This window comes from Miniopterus natalensis, chromosome 8, assembly GCF_054644295.1.
Source record: "Miniopterus natalensis isolate mMinNat1 chromosome 8, mMinNat1.hap1, whole genome shotgun sequence".
Lineage (NCBI taxonomy): Eukaryota > Metazoa > Chordata > Mammalia > Chiroptera > Miniopteridae > Miniopterus > Miniopterus natalensis.
The window spans coordinates 38,312,591-38,334,893 of NC_142088.1; the positions used below are offsets into that span (position 1 = coordinate 38,312,591).

A 22,303-nucleotide genomic window follows, 5' to 3' on the forward strand; every position below is an offset into this window, starting at 1 on the left:
CCAAACTTTAAAAATACAAAACAAAACATTACTATGGCTGTCTTCAAGAATATAAAAATTCTGAAACCAAACCAGGCTTTGATTCAAACAGTATTTCCCTTTTCTCTTGTAGGATGGAAGAAAATCCCTGAAAGGTTCCAAAATAGTATTTTCACCTTTCATTTTCATTTTCAATCTCTTACTAGAACCCCAAATACTCCAAATAAAACAGGCATGATACAACAACCTAAAACACATTTTACTTTCAATTCTGAAATCACAATCTGCATGTTTTTATTCTTATGTAAATCTAAAGGAAAATGTAGTTCTAATTATAGTAAGAAAACTCAGGATAACTCACCTAAGTCCTATTCCTCAGTTGGATATTGTATTCCAAACTAAATCAAGTGATTGACAATATAAAATATTTGAATCAAAAACTTAGCACATTTTATCAGAATAATGATCTATAAACTTTACTGTTCAATATGGTAGCCACTAGTCATCTGTGGCTATTTAACTTAAATTTAAATGAATTCAAGTTGAATAAAATTTTAAATTCAGTTCCCCAGTCACACTAGCCACATTTCAAGTGCTCAAAAGTCACAGGTAGTTAGTGGATGCCGTATTTATTGGACAGCACACAAAAAACAGAGCATTTACATCATCTCAGAAAGTTCTATTGCACAGAGTGTGTCTATAACAATGGAAATCAGTGCATAAAACATCTTAGCAAGAGAGGAAATGAACAGCAGACAACTCTGCTCTCTTTTCAAAGGCCTGGAGTTGGTAAGGTACACCTGTATTTTTTGAAACCAGACAAGCAGTTTCCACTGAAACATTGAGAAGCCCAATCCTGAGGGCCACCCCATCTCTTCTGTGGACACAGATGGCAGAAATATGTACAGATCAATATCATCTTTGTCAACACTTTCCTGCAGGTCTGTAACATCAAGGTGTTAAATTGGTAGGGCTAGAGGTATTATACAGAATAAAAATACAATCAAGGATAGTTTTTATTTTTGGTCATTTCTATCTCCTGCATCTACAGCCCACCAAGTGAAAAGTCAATTTAACTAAATAGTTAAAATAAGAAGCTTTAAGAAGCCAAGAAAGCCATCCAATTAGAGCAGTATTATCTTCTGAAAATTTACTGAGATGTGAAAGAGTCACTGACAGCAGGAGTCCTTTAAAATCTCAACAACTATGGCTCCATCTTTAGGAGATTAAAAATAAGTATGCAGGTCTCTTATAATTAATATAAGTAGGAAAGTAGAATAACATCAATGAGCAAGTCAAACAAGAACAAAACCTCAAGTATTATACATATCTAGTTTCTTCAAGTTTTTATTCACAGAGAAATATACTAATAATATTCCAGAAAGAAATTTGGAGAGGAAATCAGTGAAATTGAATTTAAAGCCAAAAAGTCACTCATTTCTTTTACAGAAAACAATAAATATGATAGGTCCTGACAGAAGCAAGGAAATAGAATCTACAACATTAAAACCTTAAAATGCCAAATATTCTTTAATTGTATTATGTCTTTTCAAAAAGGTAACTAAAAACACTCAGTTCAGAAAGTGGTGAAGAGGACGTAATCCCAGTTGAAAGGAAACAGCCAGCCAACAGCAGGCCTGCCCCGGTCACATTTGCACAGGGAAGGTGCTGCCTCATTGAGATGCTATCCTTACCAGCATTTAGAGCACCTGACTTCCCGTTGCTGACTCACAGCCATACCACTCTCAAGACTGGGTAAACCATTAGCACATCCCACTCCTTAATTGTCACGTGTTAAGTGCCTTAGTAGAACTTAATGGATTTTAATAGAATATAGATTTAAGAAGCAAGTTGTTTAAATGGAAGACCAGAGTATTTTTTGAAAAATGGGAATCCTCTGCATCAGTCTTAAGAGTCAGTATAGAACAAAAAAGAGTTAATAGAGCAGAGCCTCCCAGTGAGATGTCTCTCAGTGGAATCTTGGCGACTGACTGTGTTAGCTTGAGAGAGTTCCTTTACCTCATAAGCTTTCTGATTTCTAAAATGAAAACAATTTATTAAGCAGATTAATTGAGGTGCTATATGTAAAATACCATTTATAATCAAAACAGCAAATTGTACACCAAGATAAAATCTCTAAATAGATATTAAAAGGAAAAAATAAGGGAACATAATAACCAAAAGCACTTTTAAAAGAATAATGCAATGAGAAATACATGATTTCTGCTTTCAGTATGTCTCTCATATAAAATCTTTTCTAACAAGGCAAAAACAAGTGAATAAAGATACTGACACAAACTTTTACTTTACAAATAATTTTTCAAAGTAATACACACCGGTGAAACTGATAAATGAACTGATAAAAGGCCTCCACCTCCAGAACACAAGCTCCATGGGTACACACTGACCTTGTCTACACCTTTTCACTACTTTATCTTTGGCATACAATAGGTCCTCAAAAAACATTTGCTTAATGAATAAGATATTGATATTCATAATAATAAATGCAAACATAACTTCATAGAAAACTAGTAATCTACAACAAAGCTCACTGTTTTAAAAAATTAGATGTAACTCCTGTTAAATTCAGAGGTATTTTTAAAATTCAATAAAATTACAAATATCAATAAGCAGATAGTGTTTTAGAAAATGGTAACAGGAATTCAACTTAAAAAAAAAAAGCTGCACAGAAATCATCAGAAACCACAATTCAGTAAGCATAAACAAGTTTTAAAGAGAGCAAATTTGTTACCAAAAACATGAAATGCTATTGAGACCACATATGAAGACAGGTCACATCAGAGGACCTTCCTTAATACAACTCTCACCTGAAAACTACTCCTGGAATATTTGACTCAGTTTTAGATACATCAACATCTGACAGCTGTAGGAAAAAAATCAAATTCAGAAAGAAAGCAACAAAAATGATAACCAGAATAGGAAAAGATACACGCTTTTCCTGCTAGAATAAATATAAATAAAAAGTTGTCTGGTGGAAATTAAGCAAAAGACTTATAACACAGACAAAGGAAAAGAAAGAATAATTCTTGTAACCCAAGAACCTAATGCAATACCAGTTGCATGGCTGGCACTCAATGAACAATCCAGGAGTAAAGAAAAGAAACTACTTTTTTTTTCTCTCAGGTCCTGTAATGAATGTTTTAAAGTTTTGTTATTTACAGACAAAGTAAATTTTTCCAACTGAGAAAAATAATAATAATAACAAAATTTTTTTAATTCTTAGGATAAGCTAAATAGTAAATGGTAAGTATATAAAATGTATTCCTTTTATTTTAATAAAATAATGGTAACTCAATATCGAATCATCTATACCAATGAGCAGTAACAACTATCTTCTTTCCTCTTCTTTATTCCAAAAATAGAATGTACATTGGTCTTCCAAGTAAAATACATAATTAACAATACTCCTTAATTGCACTTAAGCAAGAAATTCAACATTGCTTCCCAATAAAGATACAAAAATAATTCAAAATTTTAAAGAATTGTCTTTAATAAGTTTTTAAAAGATTAGGTGCTTAATACTGATTAATTTGGGGGAATTTAAGGAATTATAAACACAGCTTCTAAAATGTATGTAGATCACATTAACAAAGTTATCCAAATTCTAGATAGCAAACAATCAATCCATTTCAGTCCAACCAGGTAAATCTATCCTTAGACAGCAAACCTCAGGTTTTCTTCTTTAGGACAAAGCTTCTATATTCATTTCATAATTAAATCTGAAATATTTTATGTAAAGATTTACCAAGGATCATTCTAAAGCATGCAATGCCATTTTCAGGACACAAAATGAAAATGTTTATGAATTTTAATTCATATTTTATTTTACTAGGACACAAAGGAAAACTGTGATGACAACTGAAGAATTATTTCCCACCTTACTGAAGAAGCATGTTTTAAAATTAAAAACCATGAACAAATCTATCTACAAAATAATTCATTTTTATATCAAACAGCTGCAGACCCTGTAATTGAAATAATGTATCTAAGGTTACAAATGAAAAGTGTTAGGTATCATTCTTGAAGTGACAGATTAAGTACCTAATTCAGTTAAAGTAATAGCCATATTTGTAGTTTAACATAAATTAAGACCTTAATTATATTTGTGACTATTTTAAACAAAATAACAAACTCCTTTGTACCTGGGAATGTAATTTATAGCAAAGCCAGGTTCATTTTCCAAACCAATCTATTTCACACTGCAGAAGTACTTTGGTATAATGGTATAATGTAATTCTTGTTGTAGAATGTTGAAAGAGTAGATTCACTAAAAGCGCAGAAGAGGTTTGAAGATAAATGAAGATGCTATTCATTCAAGGGTAATTTCATCTTAGAACTATATGAAAGATGTTTCGCTCACACAGGGTAGTGTATGGCCTCAAATTTAAGTGTATTTTCAGCTCAAATATAATGCTGCTAGATCGATTATGTTGATACTGTATATCTAATAATGAAGAATTCTAGTCTTTTTCTCTTTAAAAAATAGACTGTCATTTTTTTCATCTTACTGCCATGTCTTTATTGCTCTGTTTAACAGCAACACATTTTAAAATCCTGCTTGCTATTTACTTTTTAAACAGAAAAGTATACAATTGATATTCTAACTTGCAATGTCTCAGAACTATAGGAGTATGAATTTTTGCTAAGTTAAATAAATGTTTATATTAACAAACCATTACCCTACATAACCATTTTGCATTATTTCACTAATTACTAAAAATGACAACTCTAATAGCCACCTAATTCTACTTTCAATATTCTTTATTTTCACAAATCTGGTAAGACTAATTTAAATATTTCATATAACCATACCATTTACATGTTGACAGATCAATATTAATAATGAATCATTTTTAATCTGCTAAATTCTGTTTGCAATTTAAGTTTTACACATTTAAATCATTCCAGGTTATTGTAAGCATGCATCACAAAAGTGCTTTTATACTTCCGGTATATAAAACGTGATGGGGATAAAATATTCAGTCTGAAAAATTTCCACTCAGTGATATCAGGGAAACATCTGCAGCCTCCATTTTGCTCATTTTAAAATACTTAAAAGGATTTCACAAGTTCCCTTATGTAATCAGTGTTCACTAAATTCTCTCTACCCCTTAGCTTTCTTTCCTTCTCTTAATCATGAAAGTGAATGAGCAAAGTGGGAGGGATGAAGAAGCATTAAAAAACTAAAATTAGGCCCTGGCAGGGTAGCTCAGCTAGTTAGTGTGTCGTTCCCATACGCAAAGGTTGAGGGTTCTATCTCCAGTCAGGGCACATACAAGAAGCAACCAGTGAATGCAGAAATAAGTGGAACAACAAGTCAATGTTTCTGTTTTTCTCTCTCTATTTCTCCCTCTCCCTTTCTCTCTCCCTTCCTTTCTCTCTAAAATCAATACATAAAAAATAAACTAAAATGTTCACTTTATGAAATTTTAAGAAAGATAACAATTTTTAAATGTTTTCCATAAAATGGTATTCTATTAATTATTAAAATATATCTACTGGTATCATCCTACTTGTATTTACATTGGGTTTAAATTAAACTGAGACAAAAACTTGCATACAACCATAAACAACTTATTTAAAGCAAAAATGTATCCAATTAAACTGAAAATTCAAAATCATTTCCTCCAAAATTCTGCAGGTAGGCTGTCTACTATGGCCATCTGCTATATGGCATTTTCATAATCACAATGCAACAACTGACATGCAGTCCCAAAGGAGAGAGAACTACTCCTCCCTCTGCTCTTCCCCAATCACTACATTAGGATATTACTATTTAACCACTAATTAATATGTCTACCTAAAAAGCATCATTTGCTAAAAGGAAAAAGCAAGGGTCAGCTAACTATCAGCAGATCTGACATGTTAGTGTTCATGGCCTAGCATTAATAGGGCCTATAAAAATGCTGGCTTTTTTAATGATACAACATATTCAACAGAAAAAATACTGTTTTTTTCTGTTGTCTTCCCTTTCATTTTTAGAGATAAAGTACCTATTCACAAAGGAAAGGGAAAAAATGAGAATATTAAATGGAATAGGAATATTTCCCTTAATCTGATCTTAAGTGTTGTTCTTGAAGTAAAAACTGCATAAGGAAAAACTAACATACTCTTTCATGCAACATTCTCATAAGAATCCTCAGCTTGACACACTCTCTAAAAATAAATTCAGACTTTTACAATGTTTAGATTAACCCATACCAAAAAAAAACCTCAAAAAACAGGTCTTTTTAAATTAACTTCATATATACTAAACAAATACATCTCTAAAACTGACTAGAAAGTAACATTTTATTATATAAAGAAATTTAAAAATATGTATGTAAACTTTTTAAGTTGAAATGGGCACTAATTCAGCATTTAGTATAATACGTTTCTATTGTTTTTACTTTTTTCAAGAAAATTTCCCATTTATTACCAAACTTGAACTTTACAATAACTCATAATATAGGTAAGACTGCCTTTATCACATATCAAAGATCCAAAACTTAGACATTTATCTTTCACATCTTAATGTAATCTACAAGTATAACATATAATTTGCTAGGAAATGTCAGAAACAATTTTTGAATTAAATGCCTACTTTTTTTAATATTTTAATATGTTTTTATTGATTTCAGAGAGAGGAAGGGAGAGGGAGAGAAAAATAGAAATGTCAATGATGAGACAGTCATTGATCAGCTGCCTCCTGCATGACCCCTACTGGGGAAGGAGCCCAAAACCAGGGCATGTGCCCTGACCAGCAATCAAACAGTGACCTCCTGGTTCATAGGTCGACACTCAACCGCTGAGCCATGCCGGCTGGGCCCCACTTATTTTGGGGTAAAAATTAAAGATCGGTATCACTGGACTGAACTGATTTGTAGCAAAGTGTTATGAGTGTGAATTCTTGACTCAGACTCTCTGGGTCTGTATTCCAGCTCTGTCCAGTACTAATTATATGACTTTGAGCCAGTTGCCTAACTTCTCTGCCTCAGCTTCCTAATCTGTAAAATGAGAATAATAATATTACCTACCTCATAGGGTTGCTGTGTGTGAGAATTATCTATATAACAAGTACACATAACAAGACCTGGCATACAGAATAAGTGCTGTGTAAATTCTAGCTACATTATTATTATTGTTCTTACTAACATCTACAGAATGGGAATTATAATAGCACATACCTCATACAGTTGTTATAAGGATTAAATGAGTTAATAAGAACTAAGTGCTCAGCACAGTGATGAGCACATGGTAGGTACTCAAGCAATACTGCTGTCTACCTCCACAATTTCTGGGCTCTGTGACCTCGAGTAGAGCTTTCCTAAGCTTCAGTTTCCACATCTTTAAAATGAGGGTACGTTACAGCAGCGTTATGGTAAGGACTGACTGAGATACTTTACATAAAAGCTCTCAGTAAAGTGTCTTTCACAGTAGAAGCATTCAATAAATATTCAATTTTAAAACAAATCTTATTCAGAATTATTAAAATAGTATTTTATTTGATTGAAAGCATTCAATATTAACATTTTTGGGGTATGGAATGAAAGTATGATTACAAGAATTAATGTTCACACAAATTCAAATATGTCTTAACAGTTATTTTAACTACTTCAGTATTTTTAAGGCATTATAAAGCCTGCAAGCTTCCAATCCTCCTGCTGACATTGATTATGTGTACTTCTCTCAAAGAATCAGGAGAGAAGAAAATAATAACCAACGTGCAGTGCATATTTACAATATGCCAGGTACTTTTTCTAAGTACTTTATATACATTAACACATTCAGTCCTCACAACAGCCAAGAGGATAGCTTCTATTATATCTCCTCATCACTTATCATATCTTATAGATGAGGAAACTTGAAACAAAGAGTACTGTTTAAGGTATACTATATTTGGAACAGAGACCAACTGCCCATTTCATTTGTGGAATCTGCTATAAAAAAAACAGTATTTGAAAAAAAGAAAATAAAACTTTTTTTTTTTTGGCAGAAAACTTGTAAGTAGAGGTCATGTTTGTTCATACTGTATTTCTAGACATGTGTTGTCAACACAAGAGATTCCAGCTACATGTAGCTACTGAGCACTTGAAACGTAACTAGCACAAACTGCAATGTCCTATAAGTGTAAAATACACATCAGGTTTTGAACTTAATATAAAAAATTTAAAACATCCCATTAATAAATTCTGTATTGAATACATGTTAAAATAATAATATCTGGATACACTGGGTTAAATGAAATAAAATATATTATTGAAATTAATCTCATCTGTTTCTTTTTACTTTTTTAATGAGGTTAATACAAAATTTTAAACTACATATGTGACCCACATTATATACATTATAAATAGCTGGTTTAGGTTTAGGGGTGAGAGTAGTAACAGAAAATTATTATCAAAGTTCTTTTATCAATACAAGCTTAAGTCCTTCAAAGAAGAAGTATTACGAAATGGAAGGTTTCTCTGTGTGTGTGTATGTGTGTTGTGCCATATATATGTATACATACCTAGCTACATGCATGTGCATGTATGAATATATATACATGCATATATCGTGAAAACCGGGGAACACACACTACACTAATACTTCACTATATTCAACACATAAGATTATTTTATGACTAGGCAAACACTTGCGGTAATACCAATACTTTGTGGATGAGGAAAGGAAAGAAAATCTAAGAGGAAATAACGGCCATGAGAAAAAATTTATTTCCTTTTACACTGAAATCATAAAGGTTCCCTTAATCAAAAAAGATCTAACCACTTAGTTTCAGGGGTATGATAAATGCCAAGTCTATGTGGTAAGTAAAATTTAAATTTCCTGATGGATTGACTAGCAGACTATTAAAATATCTGATGTTTGATATCTGGTATCTTCTAGAAAATATCCAGTTTATGGATACCTGTCACATTGTTTTGATCAATTTTATACATTTAACTGGTTCTTCTAAATAGATATTGGTCCACTATATAGATGAAAATTACTCCATAAAGTTTACATCAGATATCTGGAAAAGTCACATTTATAGTCATGGCTACTATCAGCTGTCAAGCCGAAGAATATTGAAAAAAAACAAGAATTTTTAATATATGCTGGTTAATTTATCATCTAAGTGACATATGTAGGATAACAAAAAAATTGAAAATGGTTAAGCAAAATTCTGCATTTTGAAAGGTTCTTTTTTTCTGGTTTTATTTTTAATTGCAACTATGATTTGAGAAGCCATGGTGAGAAAGCAAATTAACAGAAATCATAAAAATAGAGTTGCTAAAGAAAGTACATGCTAAGATTTCTTTTGCCTTGTCACAGATTTTTTAAAGCATTAATTTTTTATCAGAAATATACCAATATTTTAGTTTGTAATGAAAACTAGTTAAACCATCTATTCCAGGGTTTCTCAACATTTACACTATTTACACTTGGGGCTGGTTAATTCTTTATTGTGGAGAGGCTTTCCTACGCATTCTAAGATGCTTAAGGGCATCCCTGGCATCTACCCAATAAATGCCAATAGCACCCCCGCCACAACAGTTGAGACAACCAAAAATGTCCAAATATGGTTAAATGTTCTCTGTGGGGTAGAAATCTCCTTAGTTAAGAACCATTGGTCTATTCCTACCCCAAATACCTTCCTACTTGGTAAAAATTACTTCAGTACTTTCCTACACTACTCTTCATAGCAGATTCCCAGACAGTTTCAGCAGAGAGATCAATAAACTTCCTGAAACCATGTGCAGAATAGTCTGGGTATGTTTTTATTTGTGTGTGTGCACTGGAATGTGTTTCATCAGATCCTGAAAGAGTTATCCCAAAAATGGCAATTAAAAAAGATTAAGAATTAATGCTTCAACTAAAGTATTCACTGGTCCCTGAGCCATCTTTTCAGGCTATAAAAACTAAAAATACTAGTTTATACAGAGCAAATAATTTATTGGTGCTATCAATTATCAGGCAAGATTGCTTTTACCACACTTATAAACCCTTCATTCAACAAACATTTACTGAGTACATTCTATATTCTAGGCACTATGTTACCAGTATTTGAAAGCTAAACTTAAATTTCATCTCCCTCACCAAAAACAAATACATAATCTTAAAAAATTAAATAGCAGTATAAAATCCATATTTATTGCCTATAACCAACTAAAATTTCTGCTTCTCAAAAGTTAACATAAGAAAATAACCAGTTATAATACTAGTGCCCAAAGATAAATTAAAGGAAAATAAATAAAATAAACATAATTTATATTCTTGGTAAAAAGATATAAATCTTCTAAATAAAGAAATTTAAAGATACTCAGACTCATAGGAATAAATTACTGTCCAAGACATCTCTTTCTACCTCTCCTTCTTTCCCTGCCTCAAACAAAACACAAATGTACTGAATGATATACTATGTATCAAACATAGTTATTATGCCCAGAGGATATAAAGTTGAATAAAAAAATATAATGAGATAACTAAGTGCCTAACATCATGCCTAGAACACAGCGAAAGTTCACAGTTCCTTTTCTTCCCTTTCTGTCCTCAAGATGCTCACAGTCTCATCTCCAATAAATATCAGATGTCTTACATTTCTCTTTTAAGTTGTCCTTTAGATGCTGGACAAAAAAAAATCCTCTTTGTGATTCAAACTATGTAAGCTAACTGAATAAAGAGCAGCTAAGTATGTAATATGTTTAAATAATTATAATTCTATAATCTACATAAACATTTCCAAGTAACCTATTCTTCCCATAGTACAGTTTAAAGTTTACAGGGCCACTAATATCTTTTGGATTATACAACTGTGACATACAACTTAAAGAGCTACTGCATTCAAGAAGTGGTTTGGGCATAACAGACACTAACGTAATCAATACATATGTAAAAAATATAGAATATGTCTGCTTCAAGATTACCAAATGGATTAATGCTAGAATGAGTACAATGAGGAAATGATGTTTTAAAATATGTGGTGAATAAATCTTTACAAATAAGTATGAAAACAATTCCGTGTATGTAAATGAACATATCGCCCCCAAAAAATCAACATCATCATATCTAGCCAAGAGCAAAACCACTAAGAAACAGAAGGGATTTTTTTATTAAAAGAATAAATAATGAAAATGTTTATGTTTATTTTATATAGTGACAACAATTAACGGAATAATATTGCATAATAAAATTACCCTTCACAGAAGAGATGTTATATTGATCATTGTAGATCACACAGAAAAGTCCTAAATGAACCATATCAAATTATCTAGGGGGGAGGAACTGCAACTCAAAGTGAAAAAATTTTACATTATTTATATATTTACCTGCACAGCAAGAGAAGCTGCATTGTCAGAAAGCAAAATTTGCTCCCCTGTGGAAACACAATTAAAGTTTTCAGTTAAAAGTATGATTGCTAAATAAGTAAGATAAACTTACATTTTTATTTTTAAAAATTATTCCTATTTTTTAAAAGAGATAGCCTTTCACTAACATAATTATGAAGTTCTATATCAATGCTACTGTGTAATTATAATTTTGATTATATTATCATCATATGTAAACAATGATAAAACAAGAATATTTCCTCTAAAACTGATCATTTATCACATTTTATGGGCAATATGTAATTAAAATCACTCACTTAAAAACAAATTCATTTTTCAAGTTTTCAAAATATATTCCTCTTCTTTTCATTAAAATTGGGTATATTTTAAAATTAATACTATTTGTATCTACTCAAACCTCTCTAGATAAAAGTAAAACCATTTGAAATCGTATAAAACCAGCTTGCAGTTAATATTGCACAGTGTGTCTAGGACTGTCACACAAAAGAAAGATGACAAGTTCGCTGCAATAAAAATTCCATGCTTAGAAGACTAGGGCTGCTGCCTATTAGTCTTCATTACTTTGCAGTCTTCTGACAACTGTAGCAGGCTGCTGAGCCCCAAATGGGGTCCATAATGTGATCTGATGATATATGAAGAGCTGCTAAAGGGAGCCTGAACCATCCTAGCCTATACATTTTAACAGTTCCTTTTTACTGAAAGCCCACTTTACCACAGAACTTCAAAAATCTGCTGTGTCAGCTATTGGTGCAGTAAATCTGCCAACTGTTCCTGCAACCACATCATTTTACACTGCCTACAGCAGCCAATATAATGAGTCAATAATAAACTAAGGACCTTATAGGCCATGAATAGTTGGTTTACACTGGCAGATACAAGTTTAGGCAAAATCTTCTAGACGAACTACACAAGGGAATCCCTTTTCTTTATATTTTATGTTCTCCTTGCAGTAAATTATATTACTGAGGGAATATTTTGGGGGGGGTAATAAATATATTTCGATACAAAGCCATTTTTAATTGTGAACAAGTTCCTACCTTTCAGTTGCTGATATAATGTAGCATTTTCAGGCCAAGGTTCTGCAGCTGTGGAAACAAGGCAGTGATAGTTAGGGACATAGGGCAAAAACATATGAACCCACCAAAGTAAATAAGCACATGCATTGGCCTTATAAGCTGGTAGTATTTAAACATACAGTGGAATCCTGTAGTATTCTAGAACATTTCATTGCCTTGACCCCACTACCACCACCACCCCACAAAATCAAAGGAGAGGAGCATGATGAAGCAGTGAGTTCCTACAATGTCAAATAAAGCTGGTAAAGCTAATTTTAGGCCTAAAGTCAGGCTTGACCTTGACTCTTAACCGTTCACCTACAGAAGACTCCATCTAGCTAGCTACAAAGAGAATATCAGCAATCTACCAGTGCTTAGAAAAAGCTCTAGATTTAAATTTTGTCTAATCAATTACACTTAAGAAGCAATGTCTCCACTGATAGAATATATAGGATATTATTTGTTGAATTCTTCTTTATAAAAGCCATAAAACATCAGAATCATCAATTCTAGCATAGTAACTACATTTGCTCTTAGGAAAAAAGTAAATTATATATATGAAATTTGATAACAATTAGTATTTTCTTATTCTGTTTAATGCAGTCTCTGTGATATAGCAACAAATTATTTTTTTAATACATAACTATAGTTGATTTTTTAAAGAAATGTATGTATGTGAAGCATTTTTTCCTTATGAATGATCATTTAAGATGCATTAAAACAGTCCCAGGGATAAGGGGACTCCTTAATTTGCTTATATTTATACTTTAGAATGAAAAGGAAAACATACTAGTAGTAGTATAAATTATAAATTCTATTTTTGTTTTGGTTTGGGCTACACAAAATTAAACTCATACTTAAGGGTAATATGAAATCATCAAGCATAGTCTTGTATGCTGTTACCCACAATATTTTACATATACATAAAGGCTACTGAGTTTCAACTCACATACAAAAAAGGCAGTGAAACTAAATATTTATCATGTTACTGTAAACTTTTTAACAAAGTAAAATTTCAGTAAGAAGCCAATTAACCTGTGTAACATAGTTTTATAAAAGTCAGGGAAACAAAAACAAGCTGACATCAGCAAATTACTCAAAAATAACCTTTTACGATAAATTGCATAGTTAGCACTCCCACACTGTTTACATCTGTACGAGAAACAATACAATGAGGTTCATTCATTATAAGATCCTACATCATCAAAGATTCAATTGTATGTACTATATTAATATTAAAGCATAGAAATAAAATTTACAAAATTTTCAAAGATTGAAACTAAGTTCCTTGAAGACACAGATGTGTTGTATGCATCTTGTGTACCATGTTGTGCATATAGCTGGTGTTCATTAATTGGGTGTGGAAAGAAAGAAAAGAGATATTTCAGCTAAACCTACCACTCTATTCCCTAAATATTTTGTCTAGGCTAATAAAAATTTTACTGAACTTAATATTATCAACTATGTTAAAGTAATAGGTGTTCTAATTAGATATTCTGGTCATTTTAACTGTTGGGTTAGCTGTTTTGTACATATACGAGACATGTATTAAAATTTTTTAAAACAATGGAATAACATTCCCTTAGCATTAAGTACATCCTGAATGTAATTTAAGTGTTCTTTGATAAATCAGAAACTATTTCACTACTGTGACATATCAAGAGTTCTCATATAAACAGTAATTTATGTGTCCAGTAATTCCAGTTAAGAGTTAATTTATCATCACCCCCATGAATTCTGCAGATCTATTAAAACAGACAATATGTGAAAGTAAAAGAAATCTTGCAACATATTACCTGACTGTAAATAAGATTAAAGAAGCTTCCTAAAAATACAAAAACTCTATTAAGAACCTAAAGCTGAAAATGGGGGTGAAGTGCTATCCTTTTCTTGATCCAATGCAAAATATGTTCCAACTCAGACATTATTATTGAAAATAAATTTTCAAAAAGTAACTGCCAAAACATCTGATGCTATCTTCACAAACAGAATCTACCATTTAAAAAGAGAAGGCAAGAAGGCTTAGAACCATATATAGTCATGTTATTTCAACAGTTTGGAATTCTAGTGCATCCACAGACTAGGAGGCAAGAAATGGTAGAGGAGGCAGGGAATGATCAGATGCCTGTCTCACCCATGAGCAGCTCAGAGTATACAAACATCACTGATTTAAATGTGTCACCTACATAAACCAGCTCAAATAATTACATTTTAAACATGAAATGGGACATGAAATGGCTAGAGTGTCATTCAATAGAGTGCCCAAAGTGAAAATCCTAAGTTGTGTGGATCTACAAATCAACCAGGCAGATTTTTATCTAGGAAATGAGCTCTATAACTGCCTTCATAAGTAAATCCATGAATCATGCACATTATTATCCACACATAACAAAGTACAAAGCCTATTTCTTGGTTTGGGTAATATTAATTAAAGCCTTTTTATTGAGAATGCCTATTATGTGAAAGACAAAGTTCAAAAATACTCCTTCCCCACTCCTCTTTCCCAAGGTTAGGCAAGTCAATATCCACCCCTTCTCACCATATGTAAGAGAGATTAAGAACTTAAAACTATTGTGCTGACAAGAGACCTTAAAAATCTGTAGTATTTAAAAAGAAAAATATTTTTAAAACAATAATAAAATAATTCCATCTCATACAAGTTTTACTTCAGTCGACCTAAAATGTTTCAGACTACAGACTAATTCTTTTTATTTTTATTAAATGTATTGGGGTGACATTGGTTAATAAGATTATATAGGTTTCAAGTGTAGATTTCTATGATACATGATCTATATATTGCATTGTGCACCCACAACACAAAGCCAAATCATCTCCCGTCACCATATATTTGGCTCCCTTTACCCTTTACTATCTCCCACCCACCCCCACCTCTGGTAACCATCATACTGATGTCTAATTCAGTAGTGAATCAAATTTCACAATTCATCCACCTCATTTTCAATTTCTACCATCAAAAGTACTCACTGATATGAAATGCCTTTTTAGACCTGCATTAGGGAAGGGCAGACTTAGAGTAAATATAGAAAGTGTAGCTAAAAGTTTCTAAAAAGAAGGCTGGTAGGAAATGGGGACTGAGAGAGAATGCTGTGAAGGTGCAAGTTACTAGTATTATTAGACATCAAAAGTAAACTTTATGCTTAACATATATCAGTTTGTGTGGCTCTTGAAATAAAGATCAGTATCATCAATTTGGCCTTACACATCACTCTCTCTACCTCTCTGGCCTCATCACACCTCCACTGCACCCATTGTGTACTCCAGCCACAATGGCCTTCACCTAGTTCCTGAATGCACCCCATTCCTTCCTGCCCTAGAGATTCATTGGGGCTGTTTCCTCTGCCTGGAGGAATCTTCCTATCCTATTGTGTACTCACATCTCTGATTAAACATCACTTGCTGGGGTTGGGCCAATTTCATGGGCATGCAACCAGAGCAGCTGCACAGGCCTGCACTTAGAAAGGCTCCACGTTTGATTTAATATTCTGCTCTCAGTCCTGAATTCTTCTGAAGAAGGGGCCTCTAGTTTTCGTTTTGCACTAGGCCCCACAGCCAGTCTTGTCTTCAGGGAAGTCTTCTTTGAGCTCCCTGAATAGTTCAATCCCTTTCTCTACAAGCTTGAATAGCAGGCACACTCTCCTGTACCACTTACCACAGTCAACATTTTCACCACAGAAGACTATTGGATTGTTTATCTCCCCCAGTAGAACATAAAAACACCATAAATCTAGTGTTCATGTCTGATTTTTGTTAACACATCATCCCTAGAACCTAGCACCTAACAGGCAATCATTAGATGTTGGCTGAGTAAATGTTTTTTATTATTACCACTATCATCATTATCATTCTGGATCATTTAGGCTAAGAATGCAGCAGGGAAGATTAGGAAACTACAAAACAGGCCCCCCAAAAAGGAAACTTTACCCAGAAAACTTCAATACTACAACCAATAACCCAACTGTAAAAATATTAAACAGCTGCCTGAAATAGTTGGCAGAATTTAATTCTATAAACTTACCTATACACTGACCCTAACACTGGAAATGTTTCTATATTTTATATCAAATATATAGTTTTCATGATATTATTGTTGTAACACTCCTAAAACTAATATAAGGCCCTCAACCACTGATAAGTAACCTCATTAATCCCCTTTCCACATTTTATAACCAGCCCAGGGATCACTACTTTTTAAATCTCGTGTCCCCATCAATAAAATATTTCAGCATGCAGGCCCAAATAAATTTAGAAATCATAGGGTTGCTATTTCTGAGCTTGTAAATAACATACATTATAAAACATACAGTGAAAAATAAAGTTTTTAAAAAACTGAAATCCAAGTTCCTGTACTTTAAAGGATTGTCTTGCACAACACAGGGTGCATTTACCCCACCCCACTTTGGAAAAACACTGTTCTAGTTAAATAACTACCTTTTTGAAATTTTAGCAGGGAACCCAGCCACTCATGCACCCTTGAACAAAGAAGAGTCCTCTACTTTATTAAAATCATTTTTTGACCATGGAAAAAGCTTGGAAAGAACACACACAAATTAATGGGAAGAAGAAGGGATATCGGCCTACCTTATCTACCTAACAACGGGAACCTCGTATCCTATAAGAGCAGTTAAAATTTCTCCATACATTTCATACTTTGCCACATTCGTGACTTTGCTCAAATTATTCCCCTCTGTCCAGAATACTCCTTCAGCAGTACAAATTTAAATCCTACACTTTTCTCAAAACCAAGTTAAAATGCTACCTCTATCAAGAAGGCTTTTGTAACTAAACAAATCTAATTTCTCCTTTATCTGTACTGTCCGTAGCAGTTTGTACTTGTCTTACATCATATATTACTTTCTACTCTATTCTATTATTATGTCAATATCTTATCTCTCTTTCCAGGCAGTAAGTTCCTAGACTGTGAAAAATTCCTATGGTCCTGAGATTATTTATTAAAGACCTGGCTTCTCAACTGCTCCAAACTGAATGTGGCATTTATAATAATATATACAAAAAATATTAAATTCAAATTACGCAAAATTTAAATTGTTTGCTCTAAGTATCATTTAGAGCTAATATCTATATTACAAGAGTTCCGAAGTAAAACTACCTGCTTTTCAGAAATTTATTCTTTCACAATAAGAAACTACTATATCATTTTCACACTAAAGCAATAATTTACACTAAGGTACTCTTAGTGACCTACATTAATTCATTCTTTAAAATTAGAATGACTTCTTATTCCCTAGCAAAAGACCCGTGAAAATTTTTATAAAGAAATAGATTCCTATTTTATAGCTATAAAGAACATCTAAAAATAAGGCAGCCCGGCTGGGCATGGCTCAGTAGTTGAGCATTGACCTAGGATCCAGGAGATCTTGGTTTGATTCCTGGTCAGGGCACATGCCCAGGTTGTGGGCTTGATTCCCTGTTGGGGGCATGTAAGAGGCAGCCAATGAATGATGGCTCTCTCATCATTGATGTTTCAATTTTCTCTCTCCCTCTCCCTTCCTCTCTCTGAAATCAATAAAGATATATTAAAAAAGAAAGAAAGAAAGAGGGGGGAGGGGGGAAGGAAGGAAGGAAGGAAGGAAGGAAGGAAGGAAGGAAGGAAGGAAGGAAGGAAGGAAGGAAGGAAGGAAGGAAGGAAGGAAGGAAGGAAGGAAGGAAGGAAGGAAGGAAGGAAGAAAGAAAGAAAGAAAGAAAGAAAGAAAGAAAGAAAGAAAGGCAAATATCAGAATACTGCATAACAAAGTTTCTATCTAATTAACATCATTAAAAGTTTTTATGCCCTGGTCAGTGTTGCTCAGTGGTTAGAGTGTCCACCCGAGCACCAAAGGGTATCGGGTTTGATTCCTGGTTAAGGGCCTGTACCTGGGTTGCTGGATCCACAGCTCTGCAGTGGGGGCTGGTGCAGGAGGCAACCCACCGATGTATCTCTCCCACATCAATCTCTCGCTCTCTCTCCCCCCCACCCCTCTCCTTCCCTTCCACTCTTTCTAAAAATCAATGGAAAAAAATATCCTCAGGTGAGGATTAAAAAAACAACAGTTTTTTACCTGCTTAGTCCTTTACTTACTTTCCAATTCTGCCCAGGCAAAGTGATTATTTTACATTTAGCGTCTTTTTTACCAGGAGCAAAGGAGATGCCTCTTAGGTTTCAGCCTTCAGTGGAATAGTTTTTTTCCATCCAAACGAGTGTTTTTAAATTTTTCAAAGAAATTTTCTTCATTCCTAACAGTATTTATGTTGGAGAATAAAGTTTTAAAAAAAGAGAGAGAGGATCTATATGCTTGGACTTTTGAAAGTCATAAGACAAACTTAATGCATATATAAATAAATTAACGTTAAAAATGCACACATGGTAAAGAAACATCCACAGCCCAAAAAAATAAATACTTGCTTCTCATTTAACTATCTTTAGAGTACCTAGTATTTTTAAGCTTTATCAACCAATACAATATAACAAGAAAATCAATATTCTTCACTACTAACCCATTATAATTTTTAGAAAAATGACTAATGGCCAATAAATTCCAGGGATATGTATATCCCTAGATCTCTTAAAGACTCTATATTTTACCTTAGGCATTCTCTCAAGTATCAAGTTGGGTGATAAGTCATTGTAGTAGCAGATGATCTATCTATTCCATTCAATTCAGGGTATGTCAGTATGAAAGTGCTATGACCTAATAAACAAGTCTAATTCCCAAGTCCATCTCTTGATGATCTAACCTAAGAAGACAAGAGAAAGGCCATGAAAAGAAGTGCCCTGTGTTGTTGGTTTTTAAGTTCGGCATTCTTAATGTACAACATGACTCCTCTGGCACATGAATGTAGGTGAAAACATAATTTGTAAAATAATAGGCACTAATATCACATGCTGCTTCAACGCTGTCATATTTCCAATCCATCAAATTGATTAATGTTATAATAACTCTACACAAACCTATCATTTGTGCACTAATGAAGTAAAATCCTGTTTATCCTTAGGCAATTGGATTCCAAAAGCTCATAGATGTCATCTCTTCAGCTTCCAAAGACGATATAGACAGTGTCATACAAAAGGAGTAAGAAACATGTGCAGCCTATCTCCAAATTTGAATGGCTTTCTGCCAAAGGTGTAAATACAAACACTACTAATATAACAAAATGATCAAAGAGCATTTGACAGCTCTTAAACATGAACAAGTTACTGCAAGACACACACAGAAAAGGAAATAAATTTACTAGTTTGACATAAATATTATTCTGATGATCTCAGTGATATCAACACAGACATTAATTTCAAAACCTAACAAGTTTTAGGCCATTATGATATGAAGGCCTCGTTTAAAGTAGATTTTAAAGATGTTTAGACTTAAAATATGATGACATGTGACTTTATCAAAACTGGAATTTTAAGAGCTATATATCAGATTCAACCTGAAAACTATAGTACAACTCAAAGATAACACTATATCTCATATAACATTGATAATGAAATGATTAAATAGTGAAGCCCCTGAGCTATTGTTTCATAGGGGATGTTTAATGATATTACATAGGATATGTAAGCAGGAAGTGACTCTTCCCACAAAAGGAGTTTAAAACCAATCTCCCATCACTTCTAACAATCAGAGATCAATGTTCGTGCCAGAAAGTGGCTCATGTTGAAAAATGGAGAAACACAGTGTAACCCTGTCATTTCCATAAACCTAAAGAACTGGCAGGTAGCATTTTGTATCATTAGTGGTAAGTCTACTATCTTAGTCCATTTGGGCTGCTTATAACAAAATACCACACACTGGGTGACTTATAAACAAAAGAAATTTATCTCTCACAGTTCTAGAGGCTGGAAGTCCAAGATCAGCATGGTCAGGTACTGATGAAGGTCCTCTAGGTCGCTGACTGCTGCTGACTTCTTGCTGTATCCTCACATGGTGGAAGGAGTGAGGGAGCTCTCTAAGAGCTCTTTTGTAAGGGCACGAATCCCAAACATAAGGGCTCTGCCTTTATGACCTAATCACTTCCCAATGGCCCTACCTTCTAATACCATTACCTTGGGGAACAGGATTTCATATGTGAATTTGGGGGAGGACACAAAAATTCAAATCATAGCAGTTACTTAAAGAATATATTGCAAGTGCCCTGGCCGGTGTCGGCCCACACACTGAAGGGTCCTGGGTTTGATTCCTGGTCAAGGGCACATACCTGGGTTGCAGGTTCACACCCCATGACCCCCACCACCCGTTGGGGCAGGTGTGGGAGGCAACCAGTTAATGTTGCTCTCTCACATTGATGTTTTTCTCTTTCCCCCTCCCTCCCTTCCACTTGCTCTGCAAAAGCAATGAAAAAAATATCCTCAGGTGATTATTAACAACAACAAAAAGAAAGAAAGAAACAAAGAATATACTGCAAGCAAGTGCAGATACAAAGATTAAAGACTACCTTAGGTTGAAATAAGGGTCCTGAAGCAAGAAGCAGACATTCAAGGACAGACTGGAGAAGTATAAGATATATACAGAGGGATTCCCAGATTCTGGAAGAAGATTCACCCCAGAATTATTCCCTTGACTACAAGTTATCATCAGTCCTTACAAAGAAGAAATTTGTTGACTAATATCAGAATCCACTGTATATTCTTTATTGCTTGTTGTGTATATATATATATGTGTGTGTGTGTGTCATAAATTGTACATAGCTCTCATTTTAGAAAGTAAGTTTAGCCACATTCTACAAATCTGTTTTATCACTCATTCAATAAATATTCACAGAATATGTATGTATTCCTCCACCACCACCACTACCACCACCACCCCCCACACACAGATATGCCGGGCACCATTCTAAGCACCAAAAATAAAATTATAAAGAAAATTAAGGCACTTAGACTTTAGTGGTACCATGTGGCTTATCTTCATATCTGTTACCTTTATAATGTTTCAAATCTAAAACTCTGACAAATACTGGAGTCTATCTGACTATGACAATTAAAGATTCTCTAATCTACCCATAACAAGGCTTAATTCTGTTTGGTCTACATGCTTCATAAAACTAACAAAAAATTACATACAACAGCGCATAATATCCATAATGCAAAATGAATGCCCATTTACTGAGTCCACGGCAAATAAATCATATCCCACAAATCCCTCATCAATACCTTCAATGCTCCCCCATTCATTTGTAACAAAATGGTAAACAAAAAATTAAAATGATCCAAAGTGAGGGCACATGAATGAATGATATAGAATTAAAATCCAAGGCAAATGGATTCTAATACCCTGTCATTCATGAAGCAGAAAATAGAAAGCAAAACAGATTGAAAATTCAGGAAAACTAGTAGAGGGGAGAACTTCTCCCTCACAACCCAACGCTGGGGCCCAAATGAAACGAGAGAATAATGAGAATCTATCTTCTTCTGGTCAAACACTACCTAGACTTCTATCTAGGCAGATGATGATGATGATGATGATGATGTTGATGATGATGACGGTGATAGCAGTTAAAATTACCCAAGACTCATAAAGCTTATATCCAGGATATACAAAGAACTTTTACAATTCAATAATAAAAAACACAAATAACCCCAAAACTTTTTATGGGCATAGGATGTGAATAGACATTAAAGGAGATGATGGACAACAAGCAGATAAAAAAATACTCAGTTATCACTAGTCATTAGGGAAATACAAATCAAAATCACAACATACCATTTCACACTCACTAGAATGGCTATTTATCAGTAAGACAGAGAAAATAACAAATGTTTAGAGGATGTGTAAAATTTGTAACTTGCACACACATTGCTGATGGAAATATAAAAAGTTGGCAATTTCTCAAAATGTTACACAGGATTACCGTATGACCCACTAATTTTACTCCTAGGTATTCCCTCAGGAGAAATGAAAAAAACATATGCCCACACAAAGACCA

At 33.4% G+C, this 22,303-nt stretch overlaps 1 protein-coding gene across 2 annotated transcripts in view; it reads right to left on the reverse strand.

Annotated features, from left to right (window-relative positions):
* MTX2 (metaxin 2) overlaps nucleotides 1-22,303 on the reverse strand; it is a 45,673-nt gene that overhangs the window by 11,014 nt on the left and 12,356 nt on the right. The window contains exons 2-3 of one of the 2 annotated variants that reach the window (XM_087819747.1): nucleotides 12,350-12,397; nucleotides 11,292-11,338 (exon numbers count right to left, since the gene is read on the reverse strand). In XM_087819747.1, coding sequence (XP_087675873.1) covers nucleotides 11,292-11,338; nucleotides 12,350-12,397 — 95 coding nt within the window. Of the gene's footprint in view, nucleotides 1-340; nucleotides 2,852-11,291; nucleotides 11,339-12,349; nucleotides 12,398-22,303 lie in introns of those variants that run through there. The other variant, XM_087819748.1, reaches the window with a different exon arrangement.